This window comes from Thermobia domestica, chromosome 9 (genome assembly GCF_964235325.1).
Source record: "Thermobia domestica chromosome 9, izTheDome1.hap1.1, whole genome shotgun sequence".
Taxonomy (NCBI): domain Eukaryota; kingdom Metazoa; phylum Arthropoda; class Insecta; order Zygentoma; family Lepismatidae; genus Thermobia; species Thermobia domestica.
Genome location: NC_137462.1, coordinates 71492872 through 71507586, shown reverse-complemented (window position 1 = coordinate 71507586; position 14715 = coordinate 71492872). Strand labels below are relative to the sequence as shown.

The 14715-nt window shown below is 32.0% G+C and overlaps 1 protein-coding gene across 1 annotated transcript in view; it reads left to right on the top strand.

Annotated features, from left to right (window-relative positions):
- LOC145694737 (scoloptoxin SSD14) overlaps positions 1 to 14396 on the top strand; it is a 29373-nt gene extending 14977 nt beyond the window's left edge. The window contains exons 4-9 of the mRNA XM_081771320.1: positions 1820 to 2020; positions 8471 to 8699; positions 9923 to 10113; positions 11539 to 11779; positions 12152 to 12265; positions 14140 to 14396. Coding sequence (XP_081627446.1) covers positions 1820 to 2020; positions 8471 to 8699; positions 9923 to 10113; positions 11539 to 11779; positions 12152 to 12265; positions 14140 to 14292 — 1129 coding nt within the window. The 3' untranslated portion in view covers positions 14293 to 14396. The remainder of the gene's footprint in view (positions 1 to 1819; positions 2021 to 8470; positions 8700 to 9922; positions 10114 to 11538; positions 11780 to 12151; positions 12266 to 14139) is intronic.
- Positions 14397 to 14715: the final 319 nt, after the last annotated feature.

Sequence of the window (14715 nt, the reverse complement as noted above, 5' to 3'; positions counted from 1 at the left end):
AATTTTAAAGATGGAAAAAATCTGATATTCATCAAGTCTGTGAAATCTTTCTACTAATTCACATCATAAGTAATAAATTTCGCAAAGCTTTAGCACAGGTGACATTCACACAAACGAATTATTACATCAAAATGTTACAACGTAATTTGAATTGCGTGAATTTTCTTGTACATGAAAGGTTTCTCGTCTTCGTTTCTTTAAACGAATAAACAAAATACAAAAATATGAATTTACATTGACGAGAATAATTTCCAAAATTATGATTTTCGCCACAATGTATAGTAAGATAAATGGTGGACCATTTATTTTGATATTCTCTTGTAATTTTTTAAATAATAATTTAAAAATGCCGAAATTTTGTACCGTGCAAATACCGACAGTGTGACATTGTTTGGCATACTCTGCCATTTCACCAAAGTAACAGTGTTCCAAACCAAATATATAGTTATATTTTTTTTTGTTCAAATAGCACTACCTAAGGCTATTAAATATTTCAAATATACATGTTCAACGAAAACTAATAATATTAAATTTATTATTAAGTGCTGCAAACTAAGGAAGCTAAAGTATCATATAGTCGAAATTTAGGAGAGCACTACAACAATAATAACGTAAATGAGGTAGAAGAGAAAATGCACATGCGATGTACCTTAGTGTCAAACACTACGACCATGATATGACGTATTTTAAACAATTAGAAACTTAGTTACAAGAGATTCAAAATTTGGTTAGTTTCAGAAATCCTTATTTCGAAAAAATGCTTATAAATGAATAAATAACACATCTAATCATATAATGAGTTGGTTTTCAATATATGTAAAAAAAATCACAATGCCGTTCACAGCAATTTGAAATCTCAAACTATTGTCGCATGTCTATAAATATGTTTTTGTAGGAATATAATTTGATAACGAATTCGCCAGGTATTTCTCATAATGTAAGTATATGTATAATCGGCAAAGACATGTATGTGGCAAATTTCATATCAAAAGAGCAGTAAATAAGAACAATAAAACGAAAATAAAACTTTGTTGTCCATTTAACATTTTCTTTTATTCATCCTAATTTTCGTATTTATAATTCTTTTCCTATGAAATATACCACAAATATACATTTCCCGATTATACACATAGTATCAGTATTAAAGTTATCCTGCAAAATCATTATCAAATCATATTCTTACAAGAAGACAGTTATAGATATGAGACAATCATTTTGGACATGAGTGTAGGTCGAACAGTAGTAAAATTTGCAGCACTGCTTTATATTATGTAATTCCGAGAATTTTTTATATTTACCAAAAGGTTATTATGCTGAGATATAGAACCAAGGAAAGCTACAGTTGTTTTAAAAAAGTTATCACAAATACATCATTTTAAGTAGTATAGCAATATTTACAAGTGTTCTTTTATATCTCAGGAACGGTTTGAGATAACAAATTGCTGTAAACGGAAATTTTTGCTTGTGTTCTTTACTAGCTTCTGAAATTCTTGCTAGTGTTTTAAGTTTCTAAAGGGAGAAACTTACATTTAGGCCTGATAGCCACAGTCAAATAAACGTCATTACGAGTAATACCCAGTACTAACAAGATATTACAGTCAGTAAGGATTTACTTTTGGGTTACCAATGAACTTCAGTTTATCGCTCAATCTCTGTAAAATGGGTACTTTGAGAAAACAAGAAAGTAAAGAGGGATAGAGCTGTGGTGTTGTCGGTGATGAATCTTTAGTTCAAATTAAGGTAAAACATTTTATTTGCACTTTTATTAAAAATTGAGTGAACGATCAATTAATATATATTTTTTTGTCATTACTTTTAGCGAGATATTTATAAATCCTGAAACAGGAACAATATGGGAAGAAGGAGATATGATGACTCGTCCGAAGCTAGCAGAGACTCTTGAAAGAATAGCTGAAGTAGGAGGTGAAGATTTCTACACAGGAGAACTAGCCAAAGTCTTCGCGAGAGACGTACAAGAATTAGGAGGTATCATTACGGAAGAGGATCTTGCTGCGTACAGGTAGCAATAAAATTCAAATACTTATGAATCCACGTAGTTTAATGGGATAATTAGGAATTATCCTTCTGGGCTTTTGGCATTTATGGACATGTTAGCCCGTCACGTATGAAGGATAACGTGACATCTCTCGGCGATCACACTACCCGTGAAATTGGAGGGGAAGGAAGGAAGCCATCTAGAACCATTATGTTAGGTACCAGCCTGAGAATGAGAAGAAAAACAGAAAACCTTACTCAGGGTGTCTGGCCTGAGAAAGCTTTCACACCTTTCCGACCGAATGCCCCTACCGAGAATCAAACCCGAGACCGCTCGCACCAAACGGGACAGAGTTATCGACTACTATGCGGCTCCGCAACACATTGTTTATAAATTACACCTGCAAAATATTTATTTCAAAAATTGATTTTTATTACAATTTTCTTGGCAATAGTGATTTTAAGAAGAATTTTACGTAAGAAAATACAAATATTCAAATATCAATACTTTTACTCGCCAATGCTGATGCATATTGAATACGTAAAATAATTTTATGCATGAGCATTTGAGAGAATTATGCGAAACTATTATATGTAAATAGGAACAGCAAATCTTATAGTAAAATAAAAAAATAGTCTCTTTCCAAAAAATTGGATAACTAAAAAATTTTTCCTAAAAATATTTATCAGACAAGTGGTTCTACAAATTCTGTTTTTCAATACATGGATTCAAAACCTTTAAAAATTTACAATCATTGCAGGTATGTAGTTTGAATTAGTTACGAGTTATATTTATTATCTCATATACTTTTCAAATGTCCAATTTATATAGGTTAATGTAAAAGTTACCCAGAGAAAATATAAATTAGTTATTGTTGAACACACTGCTAAAATATATTTGTTGTTGTTGTTAAAATGCTTTAGTAGTAATCATTAGCCATACTATAATCCTGAAAAAGTTGTAAATCAATACTAAACATACTTAAAGTTATCAAAATGTATTTGTAGTTGGCATTATATTGCTTCTCGTTTTACAATACTGATAGTCTTGAAGATGAATACATAATATAGACGTCTGGGAAGATATTAAAGTTATATCAATTTTGATTATTGCTCAATGAATGAGTTAGGGGGCGCGGTGATTCAGTGGTAGAGCGTTCACCTCCAGTGCTCGGGGTCCCTGGTTCGATCCCAGCTCGCGCCGTGTGGACTTTGTGGTGTACAAACACCGTGCTCTTGGGTTTTTTCGGGGTTCTTCCGTTTCCTCCCATTTTCTTCATTCTACCATTTCATTCATTCCTCATCATCACCGTCTCCTCTAGCCTAACCGGACAAACGTGGGACGTAAAACTGAAAGATTTCATTTCATTTCAATAAATGAGTTTCATATAGTCGTTATGCTAAAAATACAAACTTCCATTAGTAATATTTATAACTACTGATACGGCAATATGGCACAAAATATGTTATTTCGCACAATTTACGTCTTTCTGACGTAATAGAACACTATTAATATAGTATCTAAATTGCTCTAGCACAAACAATTGTTTATAGACAAAATATCTATCTTAAAATTCATAACCGACTTGGAGTATATACATAAAAGTCCGGTGTATGCCTACAAGAAAATGTACTAAGAGTATCTTTCATATTTCTTTATATAGCACAATATAGTAATTACTTCGAAGTTCTTGAGCGAATAATACAAAAGTATATAAAAGGAATATCACTAAATGCTATTTATGTATTCATAAATATGACATTATCGCTGAAATAAAATTACACTATTAAATCTTCAAGATATCAAAATTACAAATGCTGATACATATTTAATCCAGTTTCAAGTTCCCTCTGTGTGGCTTGATTTATAATGATTTTGGTATTAGTTGTTAAAGTTCAAATTAAGGTCGTAAAAGGTTTGTTTCCAATTGTTCTATATTAGGTAAGAGAGTTCGTTATCAGAATGTTGTAACATTCCTTCTGACTAAGCTAAAATAAAATGGTTAATAATACTGAGTCTTTAAATGGCTGTAATTCTGCTATAAATTTCTGAGATAAATTTTAAATATAAACAGATTCATAATTCTAACATATTCCTCACTCAAATAAATAAACAATATTTATATCTTCAAATATCTTCAAAATAAACAATATTTATAACAAAACGCTATTATAGTTTTAGCCTTGCTTTGCAAAACATTTCTTATATATGGAGATACCAAAATGTTAAGTATAAAATAGTATAATAAAAGGAAAAAAAATAGCTTATTACTTGTGAATATTTTCTCCTTGGGTAAATAATTGATAAAACTTCCTGAAAGCACAAATATTATATATATATATATATATATATATATATATATATATATATATATATATATATATATATATATATGGTTCTATTTATATAATTTTCAAATGCTTTAAAGTTCACAATAAAATCTAAAAGGTTAAAATTATCATTAGCACAATGTAAATTATTACAGAAACGCACGAGCGATTGTCATGAAACTGAACAAGCTTATTATTGGGGTATAGTTCAGTTTACTGTGAATAAAAAACCTTTAAAGCTATACATGCATTACAAAAATATTCTCAGTTCTTCGAATACTATCCTTGAGATTACATAAAATACACAGGATATGTAAATATTCTTAATTCTGTGAAAAAACTAAAAATTACAATTAATGTTAATAGACATGATAAACACTTAAAATACACAGTGATAACGTATATAGATTCATTATCTTGTTTCCTAAAATATGATACCTAGTTACAGAAAATAACTTTTCTGTAAAGAAAATATATTTAAAATTGAAATGGTGTGAAATAAATATAAAAATATATCTTCTACAAATACCTTCTGTGCTTTCCACTTGAAATTGGTTTGAATCAGAAAGTAGACACAGATTAACTAAATAAAATGGCTGTTGATCACAAGAAAAGATATAATTCGTCTAAACTTATGGCAATTCAACTACATATATTGTGCCAAGATCTAACATCGTAGCTCACTGCGAGGGCTGCACGTGAAATTCACATACATTCCAGTTGGTCGAATCCGGTTCACACCATGCTGAAATGATATGGATATGTGGAACATATTATAAAAAGAAAAGGAAAATATAATGGAAATATAGACCCTACAAGAATTTATGTGCGATACATAAAAATTGGAGGAAAATCAATCCGGGTAAAAGAAATATCTTTACTTAACATATTCAAATAATAAACTTTCTTTAAAATTCCCTCCTCTTAGGCACAATGACGCTTACGAAAAGTTGATGTGCGTGTATGATTCCGAAACAATTTCTATAAAATAAACCGCTTACGTTAATATATATCGCCTTGACAAGTCTTAATCAGGAATGTTATTTCTTATGTCCGGTAAACTCATATCCTGAAATGTAAGTATTGTTATCAGTTAATTTCAACAATTGGAGTTCAAGTCTTCATCAATCACTAAAATAGAAAATTATTGCTTTCTTAAAATAAAATATTGAAGTTTTCTTAAATTAGGGTAAAAATTTATTAATTCAGAAAAGGATTGTAATTGGTTATTTAAACTGTACGTAAATATGTAACGTTTAAATTTTATTTTAATAAAATACATGAGAATTATTTAAAACTAAATTTCTATTAAAATCACTTTATTTATGAAAATATTGGACAAAAATTATTGAAATTTACAAGAAGTTAAAAAGAATGATTTACATTTATTTATTCTGCGAAGTAGAGTTATTATAAAACAATAGTTTAATAATATTACTCATTAGATAGACAATTAAGATTATCAATTCAAAAATTCAAATTCAAACCTGTTTCATTTTTCTAAAATGCAAAAACTAAAACAATCTGTTTTATAGCCATCATTACTATGTACAGGCCAGCAAATAGGCAGCGGTACCCAGTTAATTAAGAGGCAGTGCGTTGTGGAAGTACATACTTGAGAACACGCAATTGCGGGTGGTTTTTGTTTACGAATTCAAACTGTGACATTCTTCACAGCAGGCAAGAAAGAAAACAACATTAACAATGCATTTGGGCCAGCAGTGATAGATGAATTCACCATCATCCGTTTGATTTTAAAATGACCCCGTGAGCACTGATCAATATCATGTTTGGATGAACTCTTTAGTACTGAAAACGAAACCTCTGAAATGTGTTCATGCTGTTGCAGATGAACTAGAAATACACTATAAATCGCAATCTGGATGTGTGCAATTCTATCAGTGTAAAGAATAACTTGGAAGATTTCCTGCAGCGGATTGAGGTTAAAGTGAATGTGCTACAACACACATTAAATTGCGATCAACATTCAGGACGGTTTCCTGAACAACTTCTTCACCCATAAGAGTTGTAGTTGCTTATACATCATTATCATCGTCATAGGCCTTTAGCCCTTATTGCAGGTCACTTGCCGCAGTTTAGAAGCTTCCATGCGCCACGGTCCTCCACTAACCTCTTCGTCTTCACGTATGATCTTTCTGCTTTTATATCGTCCATTAATTGTAGCCTCCTTCGCCCGCTCCCGCTCTTTCCTGCCACCATACCCTCTAACACGTCCCTCATGATACAATTTGTTCCTAGCATTTTATGAGTCTTTTTCTCAACTCTTTATTCAAGTTCCCACAAAACATACTTTTCTTCCTCCTAAAGGCTTCATTGCCGTTCCTATCCTTGATTTTATTTCACGTTCGCACTTCATGTCATTACTAAGAATACTACCCAGATATCGAAAACTATTCACTTGTTCTATTCTCTCCCCTCCCATTTTTATATTTGACACAGACAACTTCGTTCCAACCATCATGGCTTTTGTGTTTCTAACATTTATTTTCATCCCATATTCTTCAAATCCCTTCCTCAAGTTTTTCAACATCCTGTTGATTTTCTTTCCAGATTCTGCTACAAGTGCCATATCGTCTGCAAATCTTATACATCTAATCATTCTACCTTCTACCAAAATGATGACAGCGTCCTTATTGAACTCCCCTTCCAATTGCACTCTCCTCTGTCAGTTCCTCAGCTATCCTAACACTTACTTGTTGGTTCATATATAAGTTTCTTACGAGTCTTCGATCTTTCCATTCCAACCCAATATTCTTCAGAAATCACAACAACAATTTCCAGTTCACGCACTCAAAAGCCTTTTCTAGATCAATAAATAGAACATAAACCTCTTTCCCTTTTTTTCTATAAATCTTTAACCGATCGACCTTAATAATCCAATTGCATTTCTTGTGCCCTTACCTCTTATAAGCCCGAACTGTTCCTCAACTTTTTCATTTGTTCGTCCATACAACCTTCTGTTCAATATTCGGAGCAGAATTTTAGCTGCAGAAGATATGAGAGTAATAGTTCTATAACCCTCACATCTCTTTGGTTCGATTTCGTAGCCACCGGTATCATGGTCGTCTTCAGGAAGTCTTTTGGCCATTCTCCTGTTTCATATATTTCATTGCAGAGTCGTAACAATTCATTCTTGTCCTTGTCTCCCATATTTTAATGAATTCGATTGGATGATTTAATGAATTGAATGCTTATACAGGGGTCTATATAAGGAGTAATATATCATACCTTTCTCTGGTAAAGTGAAACCATCAATGTAGATTGTTACAGTACAGAACTCCATGAAATATACAACAAGCTTGTCCACAAGTACGCAGCAATGGTCAATAGACATGATGTCCTCATGTTTGACTGAAATGCTCTCTCACATGTTAACAAAAGGCAATGTAGGCTTTCTATTAGTTGCAGTATGAAATCCTTCCTCATCGGCTGTATTCACTCATATCTCTTCCACTGACTACCACCTCCTCCGGCATCTCGATCACTTGTAATCTTCCTGATGATCGGGCCGTACAACATACGATTAAGAACTTCTTCACATTCCATATTCCAGACTTCTTTCTCTATGGAATCCAATCGTTGGTTGAGCAATCGCAAAAGTGTGGTTGCAGACGGCGACTATTTTGATTACCCAGGTATTGTGGTTCTAATTGTTTGTCTCTTGGAAACATCAGGTATTTCTTTCGTATTACCTAATAGTAAGTACCGAGCTACTGAATTACAACTTTGTAATTTGATAAATCAGTTTAAATTTTTAAACAGAAATAATACATCTCTCACCTTTAGTGCGTAGGATACTTCTTTCGATTCCAGGCCATGTGAGTCTCTCAAGGACAACATCACGAGATTTCACATTTTACGTCCACATTTTTCTTGATAATCATTTATTTTCATTAATCAATCATATCCTATAACCAAAAGAGCATGATGTCGGAAGATAAATTTAAGATTTTATTTCATTTCCACTCTTTTAGTGAAATATAAAGATAAATGTATGACATCATTCGGTAGTCAATTAACTATATTATGACAAAATTTGCAAGCAAGTTGTTAATCTTTAAACTGTGTTGTTTACAGTAATGGGTACTCTGGAAAATTTTAAAATGAACATTATCTATTTCAGGGTTCAATGGAATGATCCAGTGGTTGCTAATCTTCGAAATAACTTAACACTTTTCACAGTTCCTCTTCCTAGCTCAGGACCACTTCTGTCTTTTATTATGAGAGTTCTTGATCCAATGCTACCTGCAGATGATCCCGTAACTACATATCAAAGAATTATTGAAACTTTTAAGTATACATATGCAAAAAGAACGTTACTGGGAGACCCCGATTTTGTAGATGTTTCTGAGGTGTGTAAATGTTATATCAATAATAATTTAGATTATTAAGGGGGATATGTAATTAAGTATGAATTATGTAAAGAGCTGATAGATACCAATGAGTAAAAAAGAAAATCTTAAGAAAAAGCAACACATCCATATTTATCCACCAGGTAACACAAAGACCATGAAATAAAAAATGTTTGAGAACTCATTATTATCCAGTCGAGGGATGAATATTCGCCGCTGAAGCCATTAAGACCAAAAATAAATTATAAGTACAGTATACTATGTTAAGCAATATCATATATGCGCATTAGTAGTATTACATTCGGAAATTTCATTGCATTAAGTAAAATTTTAATGGTGCAAATTAAATGATCACCCTGAAAAATGTTGCCTCTTATAGTTATTCTACATTGAAGTCTTTTTGGTATGAATATGAACCCAGGAATGGAGCTACAAAAGATAAAAGTGGGGTAGCGCTTTGGAATAATTTTTGCCAATGAAGAGAAGTCAGGAGTTCTGTACTGAAAATTGTAAGCAAAGTATCTTTTATATCTTGTTATCTGTGTTTTCAAAGGTTGATCGGCTATGAAAATGTCTTGTACAGGTATTTTAAAGCAATGTCAGAATCCTAATGAAATTTTCTTAAACCATATCAATTATTTTTTAAAGAAAACACTAATCATTCAACATGGAAATCTGAAATTCACGCTAATGTACAGAAATGAAGATAAAACATTCTTCTACCTTCACTTCAGTAATTCGTTTGTTTACACTATTGTATGAACTGGTGAGACTACAAAGGTTCATTATCACTAATTTCGAACTTAACTTTGCACAGCAACTAGCTTTGTATAGAAATCAAAAGCAATCTATTGGAATTAACAAAAATATAGTATTAAATGAAAAATAAATTAAATTGTTATAGGAAAGTGTACACAAAAGCATTTCGTTAGGTAATGACGACTGCAGGAAGAACACCAGCTAAAAAATGTACAATTTATTAGAGGGAACTAGTAAATTATAGACTCTGTACTTTGAAAATTCACTTGAAGGAAACCAATAGTTTGCAAAAACTATCATGGTCAACCTCCTTAATCAACCACATAACGGTGAGGAGGGAACACTGGGGGTTCGTAAAGAAAATGCAAAAGCTCTCCACTCAAGCAAAAAATAAATAAATGAGGAGAGTTGCATTGAACTTTCTCTTATCTATATCTGTGTATGAACCTAATCTTCTATTCCAGGTGCTAAGTAATCTTACGTCTGATGAATATATAGAAAGCATTAGAAAAAATATTAATGACAGGAGAACTTGGAATGATCCTACCCACTATGGAGCAGAAACTGCTTTTGTCCCAGATCATGGCACAGCACATGTTTCAGTTATAGCTCCGAATGGAGATGCAGTAGCTGCAACTAGTACCGTAAATCTTCTGTAAGTTCTATACTGATAAATTTATTATGTATTTTTACTGTAGTTGGTAATCATTATCGTAAGTCTTATATCACGTATGGCAGATTACGTGATGTAAATTTAGGATTTCTTTACAGTACGTTTCCACTAAAGCCAAATATATTGGATCATATTCAGAAACAATTTTACTTGTGATTAGCTTCATATTAAGAATTTGGTTAACATGCGATTATAATTTCCATTCAAAAGCACATTACTGATATTAACTTTGACTTTTATCTTAAGATCCAAACCATGACTTTCTCGTAGGATTGTTCAAATACATTATGAGAGGAACGTCAAACAGAAAAGTGTTTAATATTCTGTTTTACTTTGTTTTCTACTAATGTTATTAGGCAGCCCTGCGGGAGGGTCGTGGCTTGCCTCTGTTGATATAGGGATCATTCGTGGTTGGCATAGTCAAAATGTTCCTTAACAAGGAGGTTATAATTACGTTTTTAGTCAAATCCATAGCATAACGCTAATCACAGCTGAAATCGTTTCTGAATATGGCCATATAGAAGAGGATAAGGACTTAATTAACTGGAGTAAAGGCTTGAATATTAATAAAGAATGGAAAACGCTTATTGACAAATACAGAGAATTATATGTTAATGCTGCTTCATCATCTTTTTCTTGTTATTTTGAGATGTTCTCTCATTGGTCGAGCAGTCTTAGATTTGGACGTATATGATTGACTGAGGCTGTCTTCAACGGGCGTCGTTGATTGGCTAGCTGTTCCGACCAATGAGAGAGCAGGTAGGTTCTTGTGGCTATTATATTAGTATGGTTACATTGTATACAGATTTAGTGTATGTTTGATGAGGATCTTGGTTAGAAGATCGAAACGTAACATGTAAAGTATTTATTTTTATCAATAATACAATCTTGTTCAGTACTTCAGTATTTTATTAATGTTCATAGATTAATAATTTTATGTATAGAGTCATAGAGTGTAAATTAAAATATAAAACATTTAATTTTAAAAAAGTTTTTTCTCGTTTCTTCAACCTACAGCATCACTAGTTAACATATACTTAATATTTCATACTGCATTCCAACCAGATTAATAATAAAACAGACTTATTTTTCTGCGTCACCACCGTAAACTACATTTCGATTATTAAACTGTTATCGTCAAGCTCATTGTCCTCTGTATACGATTCCTCATGTTCATGTGATGGAGCAAGAAACAAACCATGAGTAGTAACAACCATGGTACGAGTTTTAACCTTGTCCGCTTTGTTCCTATCCTAAAACGTATTTCCAACTTGAATAAAATTTTAATTCCCATCTTATATATAGCAAATACAAAATCGTGCATTAATTCGGTAAAATATAAACTTGAATTAAGCTATAGATTTAAGAAAAGCAATCTCTGATTCCTGAATGAATCCAACCTTTCAGCTTCGGAGCGAAAGTCCGCTCTCGAGGAACAGGAATAATTTTAAATGATGAAATGGACGACTTCTCTTCCCCGAATATAACAAATGCCTTTGGCGTCCCTCCTTCGCCTGCTAACTTCATCAAGCCTTTGAAGCGTCCTCTTTCGTCCATGACACCAGCCATATTTGTAGATGCCAATGGAAACGTGAAATTAGTCACTGGTGCTGCAGGAGGAACTAAAATCACTACTGCAGTTGCACTCGTAAGTTGATTTAGAATTGGACAGATTGTAGATCTTGAATATTAACTATATAGACTCACTACACCTACAGTATACATAAATTTTATAGAAAGTACAAATTCGAAATCATTTACTAGAGATGAGTATAATGCTGTGTCAACATTCATATAAAATATAACAAAAATTACAAATACATTCCAATTCAAATTTTTTCTCTAGCGTATTTCTATAGGTGGAAATACGATTCAACTCATTCATAGTTCCCACAATGCTGGTTTTACTCTTAGAATACTTAGTAACTAGGTCACTTCCTTAATTATTTGTAGCTACCGTATTTACTAATTCTTTTTTAGAAAATATTCCTGTAATGTTGTTATATTCAATTTCATATAGATTGCAATAAACAATCTAATAATGAATCAACCGATAAAAGAAGCTGTTGATGCCCCGAGAATACATCACCAACTATTCCCAATGGAGATAGATTATGAATATGGTTTTCTAGAGGTAAGTATTATATATGTATATACTTAAAGAAACAAATCACTCAACCCTATTTGTATTCCAATGTCATTAATACAAAATATTATACTTGATATCAGTAAGTTCCTGATTTTCAAAGTGTTTCACAAATTAAAAATAATCTTAATCATAGAAATGCTGTTCAGAATTTCAATCGAGCATTTTATAACTAGTTAGATAAATGAATAGGTTGATGATCTTACAATTAATAGATAAATGGATAATTATATGTTGAATTGTACAAAACTTTTTAGGACTCTTCCTTTTGAGGTGTCTACTTCTATGTTCTTCTTCAAGCTTAAATGATAGATTTTCAAAGTATTACAATAATTAGGAAAGATCATAGTTATATTATATATTGAATAGCACATATAGTTTGAACAGTGATTTTGTATTGAATAATTGATTTCTATAGTACGAAAGGGCTAAAGCAATGGATTGAAATTTCAATGTTACTTGCTACAGATATTTTACCTTGTGCTACGTAATTACTTGTGGTTATGCGAAAACCAATTAGCTATCATTCGTCACAGTATCTGCGTGAATCAATCAACGTCCTTATTAAGATTTCTTAGCAGCATTTCGTATAGGGGTATATCGTGTTTATTGGAACAACGCATTACATGAAAATCTTACCTGTTTTTCTCCATTTCCCCTCAAAATGATCATTACAGTGTTGAATGTTTTCAATTGTAAAGCGTGGGAAAGCTGTATATTAATAAAAGCATACTGTTAAGTGTTTTCATACCGTTTATAAGCGCCTATATCGCACATGAAATGCAAATATTTATCCCCTTTATGGAAAATATGCAATGAATGTGTGATATATAGGTAGTATTTCTGTTTTCTATTATAGATGTTAATGTCAACGCTTGATCGCGTATATGCACATATCTTATATGAGATATTCTACAGAGAGACCTTGAGTTTTTAGCTCTTCACAATTCGATACTTGCTACATAGTTTCATTACATGTGTCATAAAGCTGAGAACATTCTGTTTCTGAGCCACTCAGGGTATGTTTTATTATTCGTTTCTCAACAGTAAAGATTCCCGAACTTATAATACCCTGAATCAGGTCTATACTAGTATCTGTTGCTTGAAGGCTACACAGCGTTAACACTAGTTGCGTTTTGCGGCTACTTTATCTTTACTACATGTTAACAGCATATATCGTCTTTCACAGCGACAGGTAGGTACAGAATAATTCTGCCATGGGTAGGGACCTGGCTACATCACTCTCAAACGACAAGTTTCAACGATAGAAAAATTGGAATCAAACTAAGCTTAACGTGTAAAATGTATATTAAACTATAGTCATAACGTTCCGTAAGGTCTTAGCATGCTCATAAGAAACAACAGGGAAATTGTGTTGATGAAGGTTCTGCATTATAGACAAGAGCTTCATTTAGGGAGAATAATCTGGTAGAGCAATTCCTTCTCTGAGTTTGAAATATACATGCATTTTAATTAACAGCACAGTAATATACTAACGGAAAAAGTGAAACTTTAGTTATTTCAGTGGAATTTTCCTCCTTCCTTCCGGAACAAAATTTGAATTGATGATATGGCTCAGAAGGTAAGATACACACGATTGTACCATGCTCAATTCTATTATTTAGTGAACTACCTTTGTTAGAAATGAATTTCTTTTCATCCTCAATGTTTCGGACAGCTAATTTTCAGATATAGTTTTAAATCAGACATTAATTTTTTAAAAAAAAGTGTTAAAAAAACTTGTAAGCCACTTGAAAATATGGTACAAAGCTTGGTTGTGAGTAATCAAGAGAGTAATTCGTTGTTTTATCAAAAATATTAATACGTATTAATTTCATAACTTGTTCTTTCACTATTTTCAGCAATACGTTGAAGGACTAGAAACAATTGGTCATGTAATGTCCAGAGACGATGACTACGGCACAGCTGCTAATGCAATAGGAATCCAAAATGGAAAAATTTACGCTAATATAGACTTCAGAAGAGAAGCTACAGATGTAGTTGATGGTTTCTAAACTGTGTTGTTTATACAGTAAAGAAATGTAAATATTAGTTGACGTTGCTAATAAAATACATATAATTTTCTAGAGAAATAAATAAAACATGCTATGTTTAGTAACATGTTTCTTTTTATCCATGACTGGGCCGTATACTGATCCTAGGTTGAATAACTGGCTATCTTAATTACATCAATAATTTATTATATTACAACACTTGTAAGTTTCTCCATTGCAGAAAAATGTCCTTCATTGATTTTAATATACCTTTATCATAGATACACACTCCACTTACTTTCCCTTAAGGTTTGGTGTCCAAGCCTGAAATTTGGTGTCTAATAATTCAGAAACCAAAGGTCTCCACGTGACCAAATTTGAAACGCTTAGAGATATTAAAAAGCTTAATAAATTTGTGTAATAAGCTTTTCGTCGTATGCAAGT